The sequence below is a fragment of the Lissotriton helveticus genome, chromosome 8 (genome assembly GCF_964261635.1).
Source record: "Lissotriton helveticus chromosome 8, aLisHel1.1, whole genome shotgun sequence".
In the NCBI taxonomy this organism is placed as follows: Eukaryota; Metazoa; Chordata; class Amphibia; order Caudata; family Salamandridae; genus Lissotriton; species Lissotriton helveticus.
Window position 1 is genome coordinate 104,917,829 of NC_136069.1, and position 23,679 is coordinate 104,941,507.

The window sequence follows — 23,679 nt, forward strand, 5'->3', positions numbered from 1 at the left end:
ACGGGCTGTCTCTAATTTAGTAATAAGTTAAATCTTTGATGGTGTAGGAAATGCTTTGCAACCCTCGGTACCGAGCGCACAGCACATTTTGTGCATGGCGCTAATTCTGTTACTATTTGGCCTCTTCACATTGATATATAAAGCTTATAGCGATAATCCCAGAGGGTTAGTTTGTTTTACTAAGGGTTTTTTGATTAAAAATTCTTTGGTAATGCACATCCACATTCTAAATCCCAGGCTTAATGGATCTGACCACAACCTGGATCGTTACTTGAAAAATTCATTTTTTCCGTTTATAAATCAATTAAGTCGAGAGTCGAATATAACGGGTGTCAATATGACTACAAGAAACATATTTGTTAATATGGCAAATACATATGCCATTGTACAACTGATGGAAATGTCTAAATTCGAATCTCTTTCAGAATTGAAATGAAAAAGTGAATGGAAGAGAACGAGGCCAGTCGCTATTTCCAGCGAAGTGCCGGCAGATCCAAAAATTATTTTGGTCAGTTTCAGTTGTAATCTTAAGGCACGTCGACATGGAGCGCTGTTCTTATCATTTGACCTCAATTATGTTGTTGAAGTGATTTCACAATGCATTTCATTTACCTCTAGTGGCATATATACACTTCCAAACATTTCGGTGGCACCCATAGACGGACGTCCGATTTGAATATTCCCTCATTATAGGGTAGGTTTTAAGATATGTATATCCATATTCAGGAAAAACCCTGGAGAAATATGAAAGATTGATAAATGTATGTACTATTTCTCCTACCTATAGGTCATCAATCTTTGGACAAAAAACAAACAATTCAATGATAAAAGAATTGCCATTCTAAATCTTATAGAGAGAAGTTGTTATCCACATTCAACTTTTTAAGCTTATAGAGGTATGTTAAGAAAAGATATCGCTGTATAGAAGTCTAATTGTAAAGGTGATCATAATTCACTTTTTATGTAGGGATTATGTTGTGTATAACCAAATAGACTAATTCTATACGTATGGCGTATAATGTACACATCTCATTAAGAATGGACATGATATCTTCTGTCTGATACACAGGATATATCAATATACAACAAGTTACCTTAAATTGCCAATTCCGATGGCATTTAGTTTTTCAGATAAAATATTTATGTCATACTCGCAGATGTCAATAAACATGTGGTCACCAACAATAGTTGTTAACATTAATTGTAAATATCATTTCTTGTAGAAAACAGTCCTGAAGAAGGTGTATATAATAGAAAAGACACCGAAACGCTGCGTCGACGAATGTTTTCTTTTTTCATGTTTTTTATTCATGTTTTTCAATCTGGAATGTAAACATTGAGAACTGTACTGATCACATGAGTGTTGAGGTTTTTAATATGTTTTTATATGTGTAACTTTTAACAAAATACGATGAACCGAATGTATGAAATAATATAATAAAATGTGTTTATGTTTTTACTCTTAGAGTAACTTTTGCTTTCATTTTATGATCATTTGTTGTTGTGACCCCTGATTGATTTCATCTGTTTGTACACAAAATGTCTGAATTACTATAATACCAATACACGATCTAACAGTCATCTGCCCCTGTAGAGATACAATTCTAAGAATTAATCTTGAGGGACGTTTACTTACTTTTAGCACTTACTCACCCTGTCCCTATTGTAAAATAGTAGGGTTCCTCCTTCTCTGTTTGAATAATGAGATTTGGGGGGTGTCAACCTAAATTTCCCAACAAAAACAATTGGTGTGCCGCAGGCTTCAAGGGTGAGATAACTAAGATTCGGGATAGACTGTTGACATGAGGAACAAGATCGCTACTGATGAATTAGGAGAACCTCTTTCTAGAGTGGCACAGTCGGTGAAAATTATGGATTGGAATACTACTGCGGACGATTGCAATTGTTAGACTCATTGAAAACATTTGTCCCATCACTTTTTTGGTGTTTGATTCCCAATAGTATGTCTGGAAACCTCAGACTGCTTTCGAAGCTTACTACTGCCATGGTTTGTCAATTCCAAATAGTAGTAAGTTGCTACCCTTTCAAGGAGTCCCTATAGATGCAGATTTACTACTTTTTTGATTAACCCGTCTTTAATATGTATTTAAGTTCCGGATCCAAAAACTAACGAGTTAAAACCTCTTACTGAAATAAGAACGGTGAGAAAAACAGAAAGAGATGGCAGATCTAACTCGGGCCTCCTGACCCAACTACCAAGCCAAGAATGCATTTATTTGGGGGTGTCACACCCCAATCACCCCCACTGTGATGCCCTAGCAAAACCCCTAAGGATAAGCAAACAATATCTCAACTGGTGTGTAGGAGAGTAGGGTTTGCTTTCCTATGGTCACCCCATTTTTTGCTTTTTGCTTCACTGGTTTTCGACTTAATGTGGCTGTGGGCCTGCTAATCAGACCCACAGCCCTGCTGTTCTCTCTCTACATTTCACACCATGTACTTTAGGTACATCACCAATTGGGATTTGGGTCACTCTTATGAGTCCCTGTACAGTGTACTATAGGTAGGTACCCAGGGCATAGGTGCACCCAAAGCCTACCAGGGGCTGCAGCATATCTTTTGCCACCCCTGGCTGGCCATCCAAACTGACACAACTGGCTGATCACTCAGCTGGGGCAAGGTAGTGTAATCACCCCTTGCTTAGATATAGTATTCCTATGTCTAACCTTATATCTGGACACATATGCACCTATAAGTCACACCTATGGCAGGCCTTAACAATACTGAAGGCAGAGTGCTTGGTTTTATGTGAGATGGGGTTCTAGCATGAGCTGAGCCTGTCTGCAGCTTTCGGAACCATGTCCTTATAGCTGTTCTAGGGTATTGCCATACCATATACTCTTAAGTGCATTATGTACCTCGCGGTCAGATGCTAACTTTGATTTGGCTTTATCAAAACATGTCATGTAAGGTGTCATACGCTTTGGAATACTACCCCCTCGCCAGTCCTGGCGACGGGGGTAGCATTCCACCCTTCTAGAGGGAGAAGACATGTTACTTCCATTAATCCCGATTATAGTTAACCAGATCCTCAGCATCACAAAATGGATGCTGCTGCCACAGACACAAGTCTGACCTCCTGCTGCTGGGAGCCCTTCCAGCGAGGGAGGCTTGGACAATAGGTTTCCTGTCAACAGGGAGGTGCTAGCACCACCCCAGACAGGTTATAGTGTATTGGGGCAGGGAGGGGTGAATGAAATGAGACACTGCCTGGGGCACACAAGGTGTCCCATGCATTGTCCAGTTCAAACCGGTGCTGGGGCACTCCAGCTCTGGCACGAAACTGGACAAAGGGACCGAGCAGGTAATCCATCCCCTAGATTTGGTATATAGGTAGGAGCTGAGTCCCAAGACTTTAGATATACCCTGACTGAAACTCTGATACGAAACTCTGGACCTTCGACATCCTACTCGACGTAGAAGACTGAAGAATCTCTCTTGTGGTCAAGGAGTGACCACCCTGTGCAAGCAGGCACCATCAGGCACTCAACAGTTTGCTTTGTCGTTGCTCCCGCCGGAGCTTGAACACAGAGCCTGACAAGACCCGGACTTCCAGACATCCAACAACCCGATCCACAGCCACAGCAAAGCTGAGACCCGTGGAGGCGACGAGAGACGTGGGACCGGCCATCTTGGAAAGCCAGCGAATTGCTTTCCGTGCAACTTCTGAGGCACCCTCGAAGTTGTGCATTGGGGATTGAGAAGCCCCAGCCCTGAGCACCAACTGCACCGAAGATCACCTCTCCACACTCACCGAGTGCTGCGTGGGGCCCTTTTTCATTTTCCTGCTCGACCCATCTGTCCGGTCACTTGCCCGTTGGCGAGTGGCCTCTGTGACGACGAAACTTTGAATTTCCAATGCTGGTAAATGCACATGCACATGCACATGTATTTATATAGCGCAAATCACCGACACGGTATCTAAGCGCTTGCTTAGGGAACCCGTCCTGGTATTCCCCTGTGAGAAACCCCGGCAGGGTGTCCACAAGGTGAAAGCCAGGCATCCCGCCGCGAGGGGCCGTAGTGGAGATTAAGCAAGCTATTGCCCAGAGTCGCAGAGTGTGACCCCGTGAGTCGAGTAGGCACCGGAGCGAGAATTGTCGAGTCCGTGGAATTTTTTAGCCCAAGACCCGCCGAGGCGGGGAATCGAACCCTGGTCCATGGTCGATCTCAGCTTCTGGGTCTGCCGCCTCTAACCACTGAGCCACGCTTCTCCAGAGTGGCCCTTGCTCCCCTGAAAAGGAGCAGCCCATCAGACCTTGCTGGTCTGATCCAGAAGCCATCTTCGATTCCTGCGTGGGTTGAATTTGCCATGGCCTGTTGACTCCGAATCGAGAACCGACACCGCCGACAGCGAGAGCCTTCGTGGGACAGTCCGTATCGAGCTCCTGGTCGTCGTCGACACCTCCTGGTCTACGAAGCTGCAGAGACAAGCTTCACGACATCACCTGTTTGCTTCCCGACATCGCCTGGTTCCTTCCTGGTCACTGGCTAATGACCCAGACTCTGTGCCCTCTGCTTTCAGGTACTCTTCATCCTCGATCCACCCTTGGATCCAACCGGACTCTTCTCTCCTGGTTGCCTGCAGCATCTTTTCTCCAAGGCTCCATAGAACTCCACGACGAAACCCGACACACTTTGACACCTATGCACCCGCTTCCTGTGGGTGAGGTAATGCGAGCACTGCGGTGCTCCTGTAAAGATTAACTCTCCTAGTGTCCTAGTTTCAAGTGGTTAGCTTCTAGTCCTGTCGGAAGACTCCTAAACCTTTAACTTTCTAACTTTTACGCACCCATTGACTTCTATGTGTGCAAGTGTGTGCATTTAGACACTGCACCCGCATCCCGTCGGCCTCCTGCTCCCTAACTACTGTTAGTCCAGTGTAGCCCCAGCGATTCCCAAGGTCCTAGGCCTTACCATTGTTCGTGACGTGGTTCTTATACCACTATTTTAGTATATGGTTTAGCGGGCCACCAGGGCCTATCCATATTTGTGCAACTTTTGTATGTGATATTAAGTCACTTGTTATGCGCTTGTGCTCCTGTTCTCATAAAGAGTTCAGTGGGTTGTTTTAGAAATAAATACATATATATTTTGAATATATAACCTGTGTGGTGTCCTTTCATTTGGTATATCAAAGGATTGGTGTTATTGTAGAAAACGATTAAACATGTATGCGTAAAGCATTACGTGAACAGAAACAAGGAGACTTAATTAGTTTTTGAAACGTGCTCATGGCATCGTATAATTAAAGAACAAAGAAAATTATGGTATACCGTTGTAACAGCACTGTAGGTAAATAAATAGCAAAACAACCTGAAATGGACTTGGTGCTCGGCATGTGTAAGTGACCCAAGAAGTGGCGACGCAAGTGACAATTGTGATCAGCAGGAACTGCGCATTGTTTCAAGGTGCTTGAATATATACAGTGAATCAAGTGAATAATGTAGCTCAAAATGAATTATAATGCGAAAATCTTGATACATTTTATGGATTATTTTGACAGAGCCACACTGGGGGATGCGCCATCTATTGCGCTAGCAAAACCCCTGCCACCCCTGAATCCCTGCACAACGTAAAGGCGAGCATGTGGGAATAAATTGTAGATAATACCATCCAATACAACTGCTGCCTTTTCTCTTCCAAGACAGGCAAGTGCAGTCTCAGTTATTCGGATTGAGGTGGTGGGCCGCCATGGGGTGGCAACGCAATCGGGAGCATAGCTGCCAATGGTGCAGCAGGTGCAGAGCACCGGGACCCAGAGCCCTGAGAGGCCCATCTCCCCCTGATCCTTCCTGTAGTTTACTACCCTAGCAGCAGTCTAGTGGGACATTTTCCTTACTTGCACCATGACCCATGGGATACATGCTAGGATAATGACTGCAATGCTTGGGTCTCACAAAGCCCCGGCTGTGGGAACTCGGCACAGAAGCGTGCTTGCGACCTCCTCTTCCCTCCCAGTCAAGGGTGCGGATTGTTGCTCGCAAAGCTTTGTCTGGAGTCTGTAATTGTTAAATTTAGCCTGACCTCTTCCGGGATCTGTTGGTTCCCATACTTGACGTGTGGACCGGGGATTATGTTGCCATAATTACCCAGAGGATGGCAGGCCCTTGGGGCGGGGGGTGAGGGGGCCGCAGCTGCTGAGGGCCCTGAGCTCATGTTTGCATTCTTCAACACAATGTCTGGTGTCACAGGCAGGAAATGGCGAGGCACAATGCACGCGGCACGCGCTGTTCCAACTCCTGACGTTCACTGCGTGCTCCCGTGTTCAGCACGGCGGAGGAAACCACGCAGCACGTAGGACCCACCGAAATGCCAAGGGAGGGGGAGCCGAATATGTCATCCATGTTTACTTCCAAAATAGTAGTCAAAATTCATGTTTTTCCCACCCCTACAAAACATGGGCTTGCAAGCAGACAATGTTCTTTTATTCTCGTTTCATGCTAGGATATACATCAATGGATTATGCGTACTCACTGTTTGGTTTGGGAACCTATGCAACTCCCCCTTGTCTGTTCGGGCTTCCCTGTGTGTTTACCCTCCATGAGCTCGGTCAATCATGCAAACCCTCTGAGGGCGCTCCTGTTTTACAACCAAGAGGCATCAGCACCTACCCTTGGTGTCCAGGGGGCCCCCAAAGTGCACACCCCTTTGTGACAACTGTCCCTTGTAGTACTCTGGCTAGGAGAGACTGAAAGGTGTGGTGGCCACGTCTATAGTCAGGGGTGCAGGTCTTTTAATTGCCAATCTCAAGACAGGTTTTGTGCCTTAATGTTGTCAGGGACATATATATGAATGTTGCATGTGTGTATGGTTTTTTGTGTGTCCTTGGACTGGTGAGTGCTGTAGTCCATTGGACTCCATGCGTACGTGCTGCACCATATAGTAGTCTGTTTTCTTCGCAGTGGCTAATGTTCACCACAGGTACTGGAGTCTGCAAGTAGACCTCTCCTACATCCCTCCCGGGCACCAGTGGTGAAGGCTGTCGAGCCAGACATACAGCGGCAGCTCCTAGGGCAGAGAGAAGCCCACCCCTTCCTTTATAGGTAGGAGCCTACCAGGTTTGCTAAAGACCTCTTGGGGACATTCTGAAAGCTTCCCAGGGAAAGTATTTCAGCCATTGCTTACCACTGACTTTGTAGTTTGTAACTCACATTTGCTTGCTTTCTATTTGTTAGCATTGTCCAGCTTGAGTTTGTCCTTCGCAAAGAGCTTTCCTTATTTACTTTATCATTCTGGGTGCTCCCTTTCTTTAAATTGTGTTCTTATCTTGTCACATTTGATATGTATTCAAAGACGGAGGTCAAATGTCAGGCTCTGTCTTTCAAGGGACCTCGATGTTTTCTTTTTTTCCACTGATTTCCAAATTGAATGATTTATGTGACAAACTTGCTGTGAAAGGCTTTTTTCTAGCACAAAATCTGTTTAAATATCTGTAATGCACTGTGCAGATATTTGAAAATATATCAGAATTAGGAAAGCACAAATAAAGCAAATATTTTGTAATTCTGAACTGTGGTGGAAACAAATATTTTAATACAGTCAAAACAAATCAATACACTAATTGATGACATTTCCACACATTATCGTTTTGGGTGCTTAATACCTTTATCAGTAAAACTGTATGTCTGTGCAAATGTAATGGTCATTCAATTGAAAATGTGTTGTCTGTAATGGCAATGTGCTACCACACCAAGAATATTCCGCTTTACGCCACGCCACTCTACACCACACCACCATGCCACTGCACTCTAGCCTTCACCACTGTACTCTACACCACTCCACTCTGTCACTGCACTCTGCACCACTACACTCAATGCCACTGCACTGTACGCCACTCTACTCTAAACCACTGCACTCTTCGCCACTGAACTCTATGGCAGTCTCCTAAGCAACACTGTATTCTAAGACACTATTTACTCTGCAATGCTCTACTCTATCCACTGCACTTTACACCACTCTACTCTACACCATTGCAACCTAAGACATAGCACTCTATGCCACTCTATTCTACTGTGCACCACTGCACTCTACGCCACTATACTCTACTCCAATGCACTCTATGACCCTAAACTCTCCAATACTTCACTCTCCGCCACTTAACTCTATATCACTCTACACTGCACTCTGTGCCTCTGCACTCTACTCTGCATCATTCTACCCAAAAGCACTCTATGCCAATGCACTCTACGCCACTACAGTTTATTCCTCTCTACTCTGCATCACTCTACGCCACTGCAGTCTAGGCCAATGTGCTCTGCAGCACTCCACTCTACACCTGCCACTCTGCTCTATGCCACGCTACTCCAGGCCACTACACTCTACAATTCTACTCTGCACCACTCAATGCCACTGCATTCTTTTCTTCACCACTGCAGTGTTAGCATGAGTAAAAAGAACAAAACAATGAAATAATACCATCACAAAATGTGCTGCGTTATATTGCATGATTTGCCTTTTCTAGTCGCATAATTTAAACATGCCACATAATCTGGTCCGCACTGCCACATGATTCCAGTAGCCATGCTTATAAATGGGAGATGTGTGGTGCTGACACCGTGAGTGATTAAGTGGTGGTTGCGGACAGATACATGTGGAATCAGATGTGGAACAACAGCGGTTCTATATAGATTAATGTAAACAACGTTTTACTAATTTGATACAGGTTGTAGATCATAGTAAAGGACCCATTTACATTCAATGATGAAATACTAAACATCAACAGGATTTGTGTCCTCGGTAGGACATTTAATCCAAGCCTTTTTACACAGTTTCATTGAAAAAGATGAAAGTGATCTGTGGTGACAATGGTGATAGCAAAATCAAATTTAAAAAACGTGCAGGCAATAGGATGTATTGATTTGGGCACTGTACAATTAGTCGGTGTCCTATGGTCTCCTGTGCTTTCTGTGTAAGTCGAATTGGGTAACTCTTTGATCTGCAGACTGTATTAAATCAGCAATACTTGATTTAGGTGGCCTCACATTTAACCACTGTTGACCTTGTTCTTGTATGGTACATGGGTTGCCCATGTCTACCATAAACCTTGTAGATGTTTGCGTAAGGTCTTTCAGTGGGACTTGCCTTGTTTTACTCCTCTGGATGGGCCCAGACGAGGACGAGTTTCCTGGGTTTTCTTGGTTATTGTGCAGCACAGTTCTACCAGCACAGTATTTTTTCTTTGACATTGAGTATGGGTGATTTTCTTTACAATGATCATAGGTGAGAGGGTTTCGCGCCTGTGTGTGTATTGTTGAATTGTGGGAAAGGAGGCATCCCCATGTTGTTCAAAAGGTGAGATGTGATTTGCTATGCCCTGTGTCCTTTGCTGCAGTGCCTTTTCTGTCAGGGTGCACGCGAGTCCAGGTCCGGCTTGTGCTCAGTGACTCATTGCGGTCTGATTCCGTAAGGAAGGAGGAAGAGCTCAGATGTACTCCTAAATGCAGGGTGGAAACAATTTTCTGCTAAGCTGTTCTTGGTAGCGATGCTCTGCTGGGCTTAGGGCCAGATGTACAAAAATAGGAATAGTGATTACCTAATTGCCATTTTTTTCATTTTTATTTATTTATTTATTGCAAAGTGCAATTAGGAAATAGGTATTCCTAATGTATGAAACTCTTTTGAGTTTTATTAGTTTTCATGAAGTTGGTCTAGTTGCAAACCACTACGAATCGCTATTGAGGTAGTTCACAATTTGTGACCCACTGGGATTCGCTGCCATCACAGGGATGGTGGCCTGCTGTGGTCAGCAGCCACCATGTCTGTGATTGCTTTATTTAAAAGCAATCTTTTTTTTTTACGCAGCTAGTTTTCCTTAATGCAAAACAAGATGTGTTTAAAAAGAAAAAAATTGAAACTCTGAAGTTTAATTTTTAGGTCTCACTTAGGCATGTCTCTTCAAGACATGCTATGTCTACTCTGTGGGCTTACAGCCCGCCATCTGTTTCTATTTGTTACTTTGCGTCCCCTTCTCAAATGCTTGCTCCCATCTGGTTTTAAGAGTAGGGCTCCTAAAACATATTTTTCTAACCAGTCTCAAAGGGGAAGGGGTCCCTTTGGGACCGTTCCAATTTGCGTATGGTTTACCCCCAACTTTGAGTTGGCTGTAAATTGCAAATGTTTTACGACCACATTTTGGTCGCAAAATGTTGTACATAAAACTGCGATTTGGAATTAGGCAGGGATATCCTCAACATGCCTCTCGATAATTAGGTATTGTCCCTCAATATTCTGACATACTACCATGTTTCACTTCTCTACATTGGAGCAATTTGCATTGCTACCTTGAAATGGAAAATTAGAATTTCGCGAGCAATTTAAAAATTAAACTAAAGATTGCATTTTACTTGAACTTCAATTACATCATGCCATTAAAACTATTGGTGATGTAGATACAAGCAAACAGAAGTATCAGTATGTAGTGATGCTAGATACAGATAACTATGGCATCTTTTCTTATTTCATCCAGCTTTCACAAAGTTTCTTCTTTGCAAACCATTTTCATATAGAAAATGGCCGCTATTTGTTTTGCACAAGTCCTGTTCCTACAAATGTTCTGGACAGATTTGGGCCAGCTATTAACAATGGAGTTTCTTCTTCATCTATTTTTAATCCTCCGACAGAGGGGCAAACGCAGAACACAAATAAGACTTTATAACACTGAGAAACAGAACGAATAGGGTAGGATAGGATAGGCTATGGCAAAGTGCCTATTTGGGTATCCTGCTAAGAAATTAACTGAACTCCTCTGACACAGACAGAAGAGGGAGATTAAAGGGCGTTAAAAGTTATTTACCAGGCACACCTTCCGAAGTTTGCAAAATACAAGCAAAATGTGTAGGCTGTGTAGTGTCAGTGAGAGACTATTCCAGGCCTTGGGAGGGAGGTAAGAGAAAAATACAGCTTCTTTGTGTGATTTGCACATGGTAGGGATTTACAGAAGCAAAGCGTGATGGTGGAATGCTGGAATTAATGCTTGAATTGGCTCAGCCACTGGTAATTACTCTGGGAACATTCCAGGTGATCATTTTTTTGCTCGCCATCATGTTTTTGTTTTTGTCAGTGTGATGCCCAAAGTGCGACTGGCATGCCCAGATGTGAGTCTTATGCTCACTGTATCGTGTGAGTCAAGTGAAATCTACTGATGAGACCCATGTAGGCCAGAACTGGTCTGGGGTTGCTTCTGTTCCCATTCACTGACGGTATGGCGGTGTAGTTTGGGCTAAACTGTTCCTATCACTGCAGGACCAAGGTTTATTTGCATATGGCTGGTTCCTGTTTGAGGTGGCATACTGGGCAACAGAGCGATGGACTGGAATGCAGCCTACAAAGCCTACCAGGGACTGAGATTAATTCACAAAATCTACCCATCACTATTGTTTTTCGCATTAGGATATGTCACAAGCACGTTTCGCCAAATATTATAATGGCAAGAGAAACGAATAATAAAAAAATTTTTTTTAGATAAATATAAGCAACCATACATTATATCAACCATATAAGGCAATTACCATTCCATATCCAATCACTACAAGTGCAAAGAAGCATGCATTCAATAAAGACCATGTTTCTCCTTCATCAGCATGGGCCTTTAGTGTCCCTTTCCTTCCAGAGGCCCACTAAAAGCCTACCATCAGGCACCTAGGGTGACTCCTTGTGTGGTACCCTCCTCGCCGGCCTCTTCCAGCCCACAGAAGCTATGCCATGGCCTCCATATCTTTTTGAAATTTCCTAAAAGTTTTTTCAAGCAAAAAATATCAGTCACACTTATTGTATATCATTTCCAATCAAAAAGCTTCTAGAAAAAACTTTCTAGCAAAAGAAACTTTGATCATTTCCTTCCAATAAGACCAACTAGATACATTTTTGTAAATGCGTGGGAATGCGGCCAGCAAGATGGGCCTATGGCTCCCATCTGTTGCCTTCTAATCAAAAACCTATTGGGAAATATTCATTACAGATTTGCTGTCGTTGGCAAACTAATACGGCAGTGTGGCACTGTGTAAACCGATGATGTGACCACCTGTCCCTTAAGCCACTACAAATGCACAGTGTAAGAGATGCTGGGGAAAACTCTCAAGAGATGGTTAAGATAATGTCCAGACAAGAGAGTTAACCCGAAAATAAATGTAATGAGTGGGGCAGGAGGGAGGACTGGAAGAAAGCCAAAGGACTACATAGTTGTGAGATGTGCCCTAGAAGGATGACATGCACATAGTGATCATGAATGTGCTACCTCACTCCAAAGGCGCCTATGACAGTCTACACAGTCTCCGCACAGCTGCGTGCGCAACTACTCCCACATCACTAGATGCTGCGTAGTTCAGAGTCATTTGAGAAGGTGTGAAATGCTCAGGATTGTTGAATCTAGAAGAGTTGCAAAGCTTCCTTGCCATATAATGCCCCCATTAAATGTATTCCTTCTGTAAGGGACCCATTTAAAATAAACCCATACTTTAGTCTCATAGCCCATTGCAAAGTGCTATACTGGTTTTTAAAAGCCCTGGACCTGAGTTATAGCCCAGAGCAACAGGCGAGGACCCACTAAGAGGGAGAGGGCCTTTAACAACTGTTAAAACATTGGAATGTAGGGCGCTCCATTGAAGACAATTGAGTGCTGCGTGCTTTTACAGGCCGGTAAAGGCCCGCAAAGCAACATTCCAAAGTTGTTTTCTAAGGCCTCTCGGAGCCCGAGGGAATTTAAACCCCTTGAACTCCGAGAAGCCTTTGTTTTATTTGTTGGATCATTCTGCCCTCTAGCGGCCGAAGTGTTCTAATAGGCTTATAGACCTTTGTAGCTGGGCTATACTGGCTATTAAAGTTCCGCTCCCTTGTTAAAGTCCCTCGCCTTCGGCTCGGGCCTTTAATAGCCGGTATAGCCCGCTACGGCAGGATATAAGGCTATAGTAAAGACCATGGCAGAAAGACTATAAGGCTGTTAGAACATTCCACCCACTAATGGTAGAATACTCTAAATTATGAAGGGAAGAACAGAAAGACAAACATTGGAATGTTGGAGCAGAAGGCTTATAGAAGCCGGAATTAGCCCTCAGCCACTTCATTGTCTTCAATGAAGCTCCCAACATTTTAGTGTTTCACAGCAGCCGCTACTGAATGTAAGTCAATACAGCTGGTTGAGATAATGTCTTGTTTTTCAGAAGTTTTTTTTAGTTCCCTTTTGAAAGTTCTTTAGCTACCCTTGATGGCTTGTACTGTATCATGTACTATCAACAGGTACTACACATATGTATAAACTTCTCGAGTTTTGTTCCTAAAGAAAATACTTGCCTTTTGTTTTTCAGGGGAGGTCGGTGGACACGCACAGAGCAGTAAAGCAATCAACAGTTGCTAAGTTGGCAGGAAAATTCAGTGACCAATCGGCCACAGCTGTCCATAAAGAGGTAATTATATATTTCACCATTCAAAAGGGGTGCAAACCCTTTTACTACAGATGATGGCGGAAGGTAAGCAAGAACCAAACAATAAGATCAGCATTACTCCTCATCAGCTTTAGCAGTCTTGGCCAATATGCTATTTTCCAACCACACACTTCTTTCAGCAATTCCTCCCATTCTTACCTTTCATTCAGAATGACATCTCTTGTAGCCCCTTTTTAAATCTGCTTTTATCATAAAAGTTGGGGAAAACATCCTTGACTTGTGAATTTATATGCCATTGTGATTGCTCTGGATATTCTTTGCTCTGGCGCGGATTACCTGCATTGCACAACACTACTTGTAACTTCATTTACTCACAAGTTTTAGATTCACTCCGATGGAACCTCCCGAGGGTAAAGTATAGGGATTTTTTTTAAAGTTTATTCAACTCAGAGAAATATTTGTAAAACGCGGTTGTATATTAAAAATTGATGGAAATTAATATATATTTATTTTAAATGTAGGACAAAAGACAAAAAATGCTTAGCACTATTATCTTATTTGGGAATAAATCATTAATTATTTTAAATGTGCTTAAATAAAACTTATTTGCTGACATTTAAAGGAAAAATCATTTTCTTTGAAAAAAATAATTATTTACCACATAAAGTAAAACAATAAAAACATATATTATGCATTATCTATACTAATATAATAAAGAGAGAGCCCAAACCTTTGAGGCGGGTAATCTCAGGAACCACAGCACCAATCACAACACCCAATACAGCGTTGGAAAGGGCAGTTGCAGCAGAAGGATATAGGCTATGCAGACGCCCACCATATACATTTAAAAGGTAAAAGAACCGTGCCAGCAAAGTAGTCCCTTGTGGGCGTGTCTGAGTTGTGCTGTGGGCGTGTGCTGGGGGGCGTGACAAACGCTGGGGGCGTGTGGTACGTTCTGCCCTTCATGCCATGTCTCATATCGTGTGCTGTGGGCGTGTGCTGGGGGCATGGGCGTGTGCGGGGCGCGGGATTACGAAGAAAAAAAAAGCGACGGTTGTGCCCAATATTTCATTGTTTTTTCTTCCCAGGTTCTGTACATTCCAGCTCCGGGTGTCCACCCTGCTCCCTTTGAATACCCCTGCACCCCATAATCATAACCCACCCTTACTCCTTAAAATACCCCAACACCCTTAAACACTAACCCATCTTAACCCTATAAATATACCCTGTACCTCAAAACCCAAACCTATCCCTAAACCCTAAAAGTACCCATGTACCCCAAAAACCAAACCTAGCCCTGAACCCTATAAATACCCCTGTACCTCAAAACCCAATCCTACCCCTGAACCCTAAAAATACCCCTGTACCCCAAAACCCAAACCTAGCCCTGAACCCTAAAATACCCCTGTACCCAAAACCCAAACCTATCCCTGAACCCTTAAAAAACCCATGTACCTCAAAACCCAAACCATCCCCTGAACCCTAAAAATACTCTTATACCCCAAAACCGAAACCTAGCTGTGAACCCTAAAAATACCCCTGTACCCCAAAACCCATACCTATCCCTAAACCCTAAAACTACCCCTGTACCCCATAACCCAAAACTATATCTGAACCCTTAAAATACCCAAACACCCCAAAACATATACCTCAGTACCCCAAAACATATACCCCTGTACCCACACTTACCTTATCCAAACATTAAAAAAAAACATGCTTTTACCATTCATGCATTTACAACGAATTTCATTGTAAATGTATGCGTGGTAAAAGCATATAAAATGTAATGCCATGCGTTATAATGGCATTGCGGAGTCATGGTACTTTCGTAATAAAAGTATGCGGAGTGATGGTATGCGGAAAGAAAGTTGATGAATAATGGGTGTTTACCCTCCCCCGGTAAGTACATTGGTGGCACGGCGGCCCACATCTCCAGCAACATACTCATATTTTTTCACCACCGATTTGAAAAATGCACAGGTCTCTCTCATTGATGGCCAGCACCGACATACACTTTTAGACACACCTCCCGCGACAAGTTCTAGAATTGCGAACTTTAGAGCTGGGGAGCTACGTTCGAATCTCGGCATCAGCTCAACATCCTGTGATTCCAGGCAAATCGCTTTGTCTTCCCGTGCCTACCGCAAATGAATGTGTTCTTCTGTACTGTAAATTGTGCTCATGCCATGTTTTCGAGTTCGCACTATATAATATTGCAAGGAAAAATAAAGTAGGGAAACTCGAGTTCACACACTACTGAACGCGCACTCTTAAGTGCATCAGCAGTGCACTGTGAATCGGAGCGTTTCACAGGCCTGTCACAGATAAGAAATGCTATCACAACGAAATCCTACAAAACAATATACTACTGGCCGGCAGCAATTCATACCCGGACAACGTCGGGACGGGCTGTTAGTTAATTATTAAAAGTAATGGATAGAATCTATTAATCGTTATTTAATTATATCTTAACCAAAATGAATACTACATTAATTTCTAATTATAAAAAAGATTAAAATAGTTTATAATTAAATGGTATGTTTTATTTTTAGATTTAACAAGGTATTAGAATCTTTCTTCATTGTTTTTTTACAACAGATTCAAATGGATAAACATGCAAGTGCCAAAGTATACTTGTATTGTGGTGCGTACCGTTTAAGTCCTAGTGGTTATAAATCAACAGTAAGACAACACACTTATCTACAAAGCGAACATATATATTGTAAACAGTTGTGCATGAGATATTAAAAATATCAACTGATGAAATTTGCTTTATTCATATTTTTTAACTATTTTGAAGAATTTAATTTTAAAATAATTACCTCTGATTTGATTATAAAAGTAAGACCCTACATTCTCTATTTCAGATGAGAGAGTTTTGCAGCACCAGTGGTTGGCCATTTGTGGTGCTGGACTTTACTACGATTTTGGATATCTTATGGCTGTAATAACTTTAGAAGTTTTATTTGTGACTAGCAATGGGCTTAGTCTCTCCTTAAACCCATCCCCACCCTAATCCATTCCCTTTGGTCGTAAGTATTCCCCATTTTTCATACACTCCCATGTGTCCCTTCCACATTTTTACTAAAATGTGATCTTATGTGTGGGAAGATTCCACAGTCAGGGTATAGTTTTCCGCCCAGAAAAATGTAGGAGAGGCGGAAGTAAGTTTGTAAATAGCATTTTGTAGTATGTAAGTGGAACTACTTTAGTACTACTAATGTACTACAAAATGAAGTTTGTGAATAGGCCACATGATCTCCAGGAACCCCCTAGATCTGTCTTGCCATGATCTGTTGCCTGCACTTACATAGTCTTCTCGCTCAACTTGCATGGAAGCATGATACTCTAGAATGCTTAACGGCGTGTGCATTCAGAAGCAGGAAGTTCTGGTGGTACTTTCTAACATTACTTTTGTGGCGACAGTTAAAATGTCCTCCCATATTGACAAGTCAGCTAAGTGTTTTGAGACACATGGAAAGAATATGTCCGAGCCCAACCATCTGTCGCATGCAGGCCAGTGCCAAGCCATCATGGCCAACACTCCCACCCACTACACCGGCCACACGCTTGATCCCGTCTTCTCATCCAGCAAGCACATCACCATCAGCCACTCCACCGGACTCCACTGGACCAACCACAGCTGCGTCCACTTCAGCTTCAGAAAAACCACAACCCACCACCCCCCGCAACAGGTTCCTCACAGGAACTGGAGCAAGATCACCGCCGACCAGCTCACCACCTCCCTCAGCCAGAACCCACCTGCCAGCACAACGGACCCCAACGAAGCAGCCCGCAACTTCACGCAGTGGCTGACCACCTGCGCCGACGACCTCGCACCACTGAAGAACCCTCCCAGCAGACCCAGAAGCAAGAAGGCCCCCTGGTTCACTGACGAACTCAAGGACTCCAAGAAGACCTGCCGCTCCCTCGAGAAAGCCTGGCTCCTCGACCAGACCACCGACAACATGACCGCCCTCAAACACGCCACCCGCAAGCACCACCAGCTCATCCGCACCACCAAGAAAAAATCACTGAAGGAGCGACTGGACAACAACGCCCACGACAGCAAGGAACTCTTCAGCATCGTCAAGGAGTTCTCCAACCCCAGCACCGGCAACAACGACATCACTCCTTCACAAGATCTCTGCGACTCTCTCGCCTCGTTCTTCCACCGCAAGATAGCCGACATCCACAACAGTTTCGGCGCTCCACCCACGCACCCAACCATCGAACCAACGCACCCCACCGCACCCCACCGCCACCCTCCGCACCTGGACCACGGTGACCACCGAAGACACAGCCTGCACGATGAACAGCACCCACTCCGGATCTCCAACCGACCCCTGCCCCCACCACGTCTTCAACAAGGCCGACTCCACCATCGCACCCCAACTCCGGGACGTCATCAACACCGCCACCTTCCCGGAGAGCTGGAAGCATGCAGAGCTCAGCGCCCTACTGAAGAAACCAACAGCGGACCCCACCGACCTCAAAAACGTCCGCCCCATCTCGCTCCTCCCTTTTCCTGCCAAAGTCATCGAGAAGATCGTCAACAGACAGCATGCCGCCTTCCTCGAGACGAACGGATCCCTCGCCCCCTCGCAGTCCGGTTTCAGAGCCAACCACAGCACCGAGACCGCCCTCATCGCAGCCACCGACGACATCCGAGCCCTGCTCGACAACGGGGAAACAGCGGCACTCATCCTCCTGGACCTCTCTGCAGCGTTCGACATTGTCTGCCACCGCACCCTAGTCCAACGCCTCAGCAACATCGGCATCCAAGAGAAGGCACTGGAGTGGACCATCTCGTTCCTCGCCGGAAGAACACAGAGTCCGCCTCCCCCGTTTCGATCCAAGGCCACCGAAGTCATCTGCGACGTCCCGCAAGGATCATCACTCAGCCCCACCCTCTTCAACGTCTACATGAGACCTCTCGCTGCCATCGCACGCCAACACAACCTCAACATCATCTCCTACGCCGACGACACCCAGCTGATCCTCTCCCTCACCAGAGACTCCGACACTGCCAGAACCAACCTACACGAAGGGATGAAAGACGTTGCCGAATGGATGAAGAACAGCCGCCTGAAACTGAACTCAGATAAGACGGAAGTCCTCATCCTGGGACCATCGCGCTCCGCCTGGGATGACTCCTGGTGGCCCCCAGCCCTGGGCACCGCTCCCAAGCCAACAGACCACGCACACAACCTGGGCTTCATCCTGGATTCCTCCCTCTCGATGACCAGACAAGTCAACGCCGTCTCTTCATCGTGCTTTCACACCCTTCGCATGCTTCGCAAGATCTTCCGATGGATCCCGACCGAAACCAGGAAGACGGTCACCCAGGCCCTCGTCACCAGCCGACTGGACTACGGAAACACCCTCTACGCCGGAACCACAGCCAAGCTACAGAATAAACTCCAACGCATCCAGAACGCCTCCGCCCGACTCATCCTGGACATCCCCCGACGCAGCCACATCTCTGGCCACCTGAAGGACCTGCACTGGATCCCCGTCATCAAGAGGATCACGTTCAGGCTCCTCACCCACGCACACAAGTCTCTCCACGACCTGGCCCCAAGTACCTCAACGACCGCCTGACCTTCTACACGCCCACCCGCCAGCTACGGTCTACTAGCCTCGCCGCCGTACCACGCATCCGAAGAGCCACCGCCGGAGGCAGATCCTTCTCCTACCTGGCGGCCAAGACATGGAACTCCCTCCCCATAAACCTTCGGCTGACCCAGGACCAACTCGCCTTCAGGAGACAACTCAAGACCTGGCTGTTCGAGCAGTAGCGGACCCCTTCCCCCAAGCGCCTTGAGACCCTTCATTAAGTAGTGCGCTGTACAAGTGTTATGATTGATTGATTGATTGGCACGGCTGCATCTGTGGCATTAGTTCACCATATAAACCTTGTAGCTCCCAGACTATATCTAGGAGTATATGTTCATACTCAGCCTGCGCAAGGGGAGAAAAAAAATAATAATGTGTGGAGTGCTAGAATTATTCTTGGCTACTGGTGATACACTGGGCTGTATCTCAGCCCTTTTATTTTTTCATGGTGGTACTACGGACCAGATCCAACCGTAGGTAAATACATTTTTTATTGCCGCAGCAAAAAGCCTACGTAGGCAGAAATAGTGTTGGGATTGCTTGTGTTCCCGTCTGAAGGGGTTCTTACCAGGCAGGTTGGACTAAACTATTCCCTTTGGAGCAGGGCCAAGCTGGACTTGCATGCAGCTGGGCTCCGTCTAGAGTAGCATAGTGGGCAAAAAAATGATGGACTGGAATTTAGTGCAATGCAATTTCCAATAGCTGACATTAATCCAGGTATTCCACACATCACTTTTTTGTTTTCCTCACAGCAAAAGCCTGGCCAAAGAAGCTGCAGGACAGAAATGACTGTTGTTCTGGTACCTCCTTGATGTTGCGGCCAGGACCATCAACTCTGCTCCGTCCACGCCAGGGCAATCGTAGCCCAAGTCTTCGGACCATATGCTAATGACCCTACAAAAGTCAGTAATCTCCTTTCCTTCGGATGAACTTGTTTGGCCCTCAATGGACAAGGTCCACCAGCAGTGTAGGACTGACATGGTCATAGCAAAGTCAGTGCCTTCAAAGTGACTCCATCAAGACCACCTGCTCTCTTTGGGCGGACAGACTTTGAAGGTTAGAAGGTCTATTCACTTCAAAGCACTGACAGCAGCCTGCTCCTCTTTGGCCCCCCACCAGAAGTAAAAAGAAAAGAGATGCTTTAGTGAAAATATCAAGGGTGCCCCCCCAACCCAACTCAAAAGAAGCTAAACAGTCTCCGCGATTACCCTAGGGCCCTGCAGCTCTCCTGTTGAGTATCTCAGAAGCCAGAGTCCAGTTCTGTCTGGGATGCTTTCGCTCCACTTCCATCAGTGGATCCAGATAACCATTGATGGCCATGGTCCCCAGATCCCACTGCGGCACATTCAAGCCACCTGCGCCCCACTCAGCACCTCAAGAGTACATGAGGTCCAGAGGCTTCAGCTTACAAGTAGCAGAGCCAGCCCCGCCTCCAGAAAGAATCCTGGATTCCCGCTTCCGCTGCTCGTTGTAAGTAAAAAAGGGTGACGCACTGTTGCATTTTGGATTTCTGCAGCTTAAATAAGTCCCTTCTCCTGCAGAGGTTCAATGTGCTGACTCTGGGCGACATCTTGGCAGTTGTCAAAAACAATGCAGTGAATCTGCAGGCAATTTTCTTCCACATACCAAGAGTGCAGGAAGAGAAGAGGCATTTGTGGTGTATGCTGGGAAACCCAAACTAGCAGTACAGGGATCTGCCATTTTGTATTAGTGCTGCCCTAGGAGCCTTCACTAAGATCATGGCCCTGGTAGGAGCCTTTTCAGCAGCAGCAGAATTACAACTGGTTTCCCTGTGCTCCTTCAGGCAGTAAGTGGGAAGGAGACCTAGTCTGGCCTTCTCCTGCCCCCTGAACCTCATTAAGCGGATGCGTTCAATGCTACTCCACATGGCGGAATGCTGGGACCAGCCGGTGGGCGACCAGACTGAGCCTGTCCGAATCCTGCCATCCCTTGCCCCAACGCTGGGATGATGGCTTCTGCGCCTAACCTCAGCATTATTGGTAGACTTGATCGCAACTCAGGATACAGAATGGAGGAGGAAAGAGCAGCAGCGTAGACCTAGGCAAACAGGTACTGTAGAATTTCATGAACATGTTTAAATTGCCCTGCGTATAGCCCCAAGAAGGTAGTATTGGCAGAATGTGTAAGGGCGCAGTGCTTATTTTGAGCCGGTGCTCGGCACTGGCATTTACTTGTCAACACTGCTGTTTGTGACAGTCCGCCACACAGTGGCGCTAGTTGTCTAATTTAGAAATTAGCACAACAACAGTTGTTTATGAACTCGATATACATTAAAACTGACCAATACTCGCCCTCCAATCCATTCTTTTAGCATTGGGGGCCTGGAATAATCTGCATAGACGTACCCTATGCACACAGGCTGTCTGGCTGTTGCAAAGCTTTGAGGAATTAAAAAGAATCAAAGAACTAACTTACGCCACCTTTTTCTTTTTCCAATTGTTTGAATAATTACTGTTTCTCTGCAAATATTGTATCGTAGAATTTGTTTGTACTACCACCTACATGTACAACAATACTGTGTGTGTGCATAGGGTACGTCTATGTTGATTTTGTTGGGTTTCGCCAGTTTTTCTGGCCTTTCCTTTGAGTGGTTATATGGTTTTCCACTTTCCAAGTTGCATCACTGATACTTTGTGTTATTGCTTCTATAACAGGCTGTGCGCCCATTTCTAGATTGACATCTACAAACCGCCTGGAATAATCTGAATTGCCACACTTGTAGGAGTGTGATGGCTAGTAGTTGTGCTGGTACTGTGATTGGCAGCAGTGGGTGGTGCAAGCAGCAGTAGACTTCAGAGGGCCCTAGCACTTATATTTTAACAAATTAAGCTCTGAGGGGTACTCTAAGGTGCCATCTGGCGTATACCTCGGCATACATCACTAACAGGGACTTACTAGGAGATTGCCCCTGACTTCGCTTTAAACCTGGTGAGTGTGCCCAAGAGTTTTGCCTCCCTGTATAGTATAGCAATGAGTGATATGACATTCTCCACCTGGCAGTCAAGGGCTGAGCAGCTGGCCAGGTGCATCCCTGCCTCAAAGTCACACACAAACAGACATTAAATCTCAGGTCCCTGGTTCTGTCAAGATAAAAACTATACTCTCTGGTACATTTTAACGAGTGCTGAAGATCACAAGCCTAGTGCAGGCTGCTTCCCGAGGACAATGGGCCACTTCCGGTTGGCAGATCCCAAGTTCAAAACAGCAGCTGGCATTTCCTTAAATTTGGCCTGGAATGCCCTGTTTACCAGTTCAGTTCTTGATGTATTTTCTGGGGTGTGTTATTGCAGTGCTGGGTGTTTCCTTGCAGGGACCTGAGAGGAACAGGAGTCCAGTCGGGTGCAGGAAGGGGGTCCTATCTCACGCTATTCATGTGTACCTTTTGTGTAAACATATATGTGCAGTATGATGGCAGCTGCAGGGGACATGTTCAGTCCAGTGTTCTATAAATGCCTGAGAAACAGCCGGTGATTTCACCCTGTGTGCACAGGTAAAGATACAAGGGCCATTCTTAAACATGATGTGGAAAAGGCTTTGCGGAACTCGTGCATTCCATTCCATTAGATATGTCAGTTTTTATTCAAGTCCCAGAAATGAGAACTGAGTCAATGTACAGAGCCTTTTCAGTGACTGCAGTGAAGGAACGGATTCTACTTCCACAAGCATTACCTTCAGAGCTACATTCCTGATGCCTTATGCTCACCCGGTGGAGTTTTTGTCCATGTTTTACTTTTATCTCCTGGTTTTGTGTTGCTCCTACATTGCCAACAAGCATTGCAAAAAAAAATCAAATGCAAGTAACATTAAAACAACTGAAACATATGTGAACTTTCTTATAAAGGTTACTGAAGTCAGTTCACTCTGTCTTGGCCTCTCCTATCTGCCTTCTGGCCCCTCTTTTCCATCTTTCCTGGTCCCCCTGGATGCTTTGAGTTTATTGAAATGATACATAAAAGAAATTACCAATAATATAAGATTTGTTTTTCAGGGCAAACTAAACCAAGATTCCCATTGCCCAGAATAGTCCCCAATAACTTCACTGTGAACACGACTGGGATCCAGTGGTTGAGGCCTGCCAAAAATACTTACAGGCTGATTTAGAGGATCGGTTACAGAATTTCCCATCCCACTGGCAGGGGAAATCCCCCTAAATATTCAGCTTTGCACTCTTGTAGGAGAAGCTCTCACTGACAGCAGGTGTGTCCCAGTACAACAGGACAAAATGCTCTCTGTGAAAACCTGCTGCACTTTCCATGGTGGTCTGTGAAAGCCTGCCTCACTGTTCATGGTGGTCTGTGAAAGCCTACTTCACTTTCCATGGTGGTCTGTGAAAGCCTGCCTCACTGTTCATGGTGGTCTGTGAAAGCCTGCCTCACTGTTCATGGTGGTCTGTGAAAGCCTGCCTCGCTTTCCATGGTGGTCTGTGAAAGCCTGCCTCGCTTTCCATGGTGGTCTGTGAAAGCCTGATTCACTGTCCATGGTGGCCTGTGAAAGCCTGCCTCACTTTCCATGGCGGTCTGTGAAAGCCTGCCTCACTGTTCATGGTGGTCTGTGAAAGCCTGCCTCACTGTTCATGGTGGTCTGTGAAAGCCTGCCTCACTGTTCATGGTGGTCTGTGAAAGCCTGCCTCACTGTTCAT

General features: G+C 45.3%; 1 protein-coding gene across 2 annotated transcripts in view; it reads left to right on the top strand.

Moving 5' to 3' along the window:
* RCSD1 (RCSD domain containing 1) overlaps window positions 1–23,679 on the top strand; it is a 214,117-nt gene that overhangs the window by 107,667 nt on the left and 82,771 nt on the right. For both annotated transcript variants that reach the window (XM_078656703.1, XM_078656702.1), the window contains exon 2: window positions 13,323–13,421. In XM_078656703.1, coding sequence (XP_078512829.1) covers window positions 13,323–13,421 — 99 coding nt within the window. The remainder of the gene's footprint in view (window positions 1–13,322; window positions 13,422–23,679) is intronic.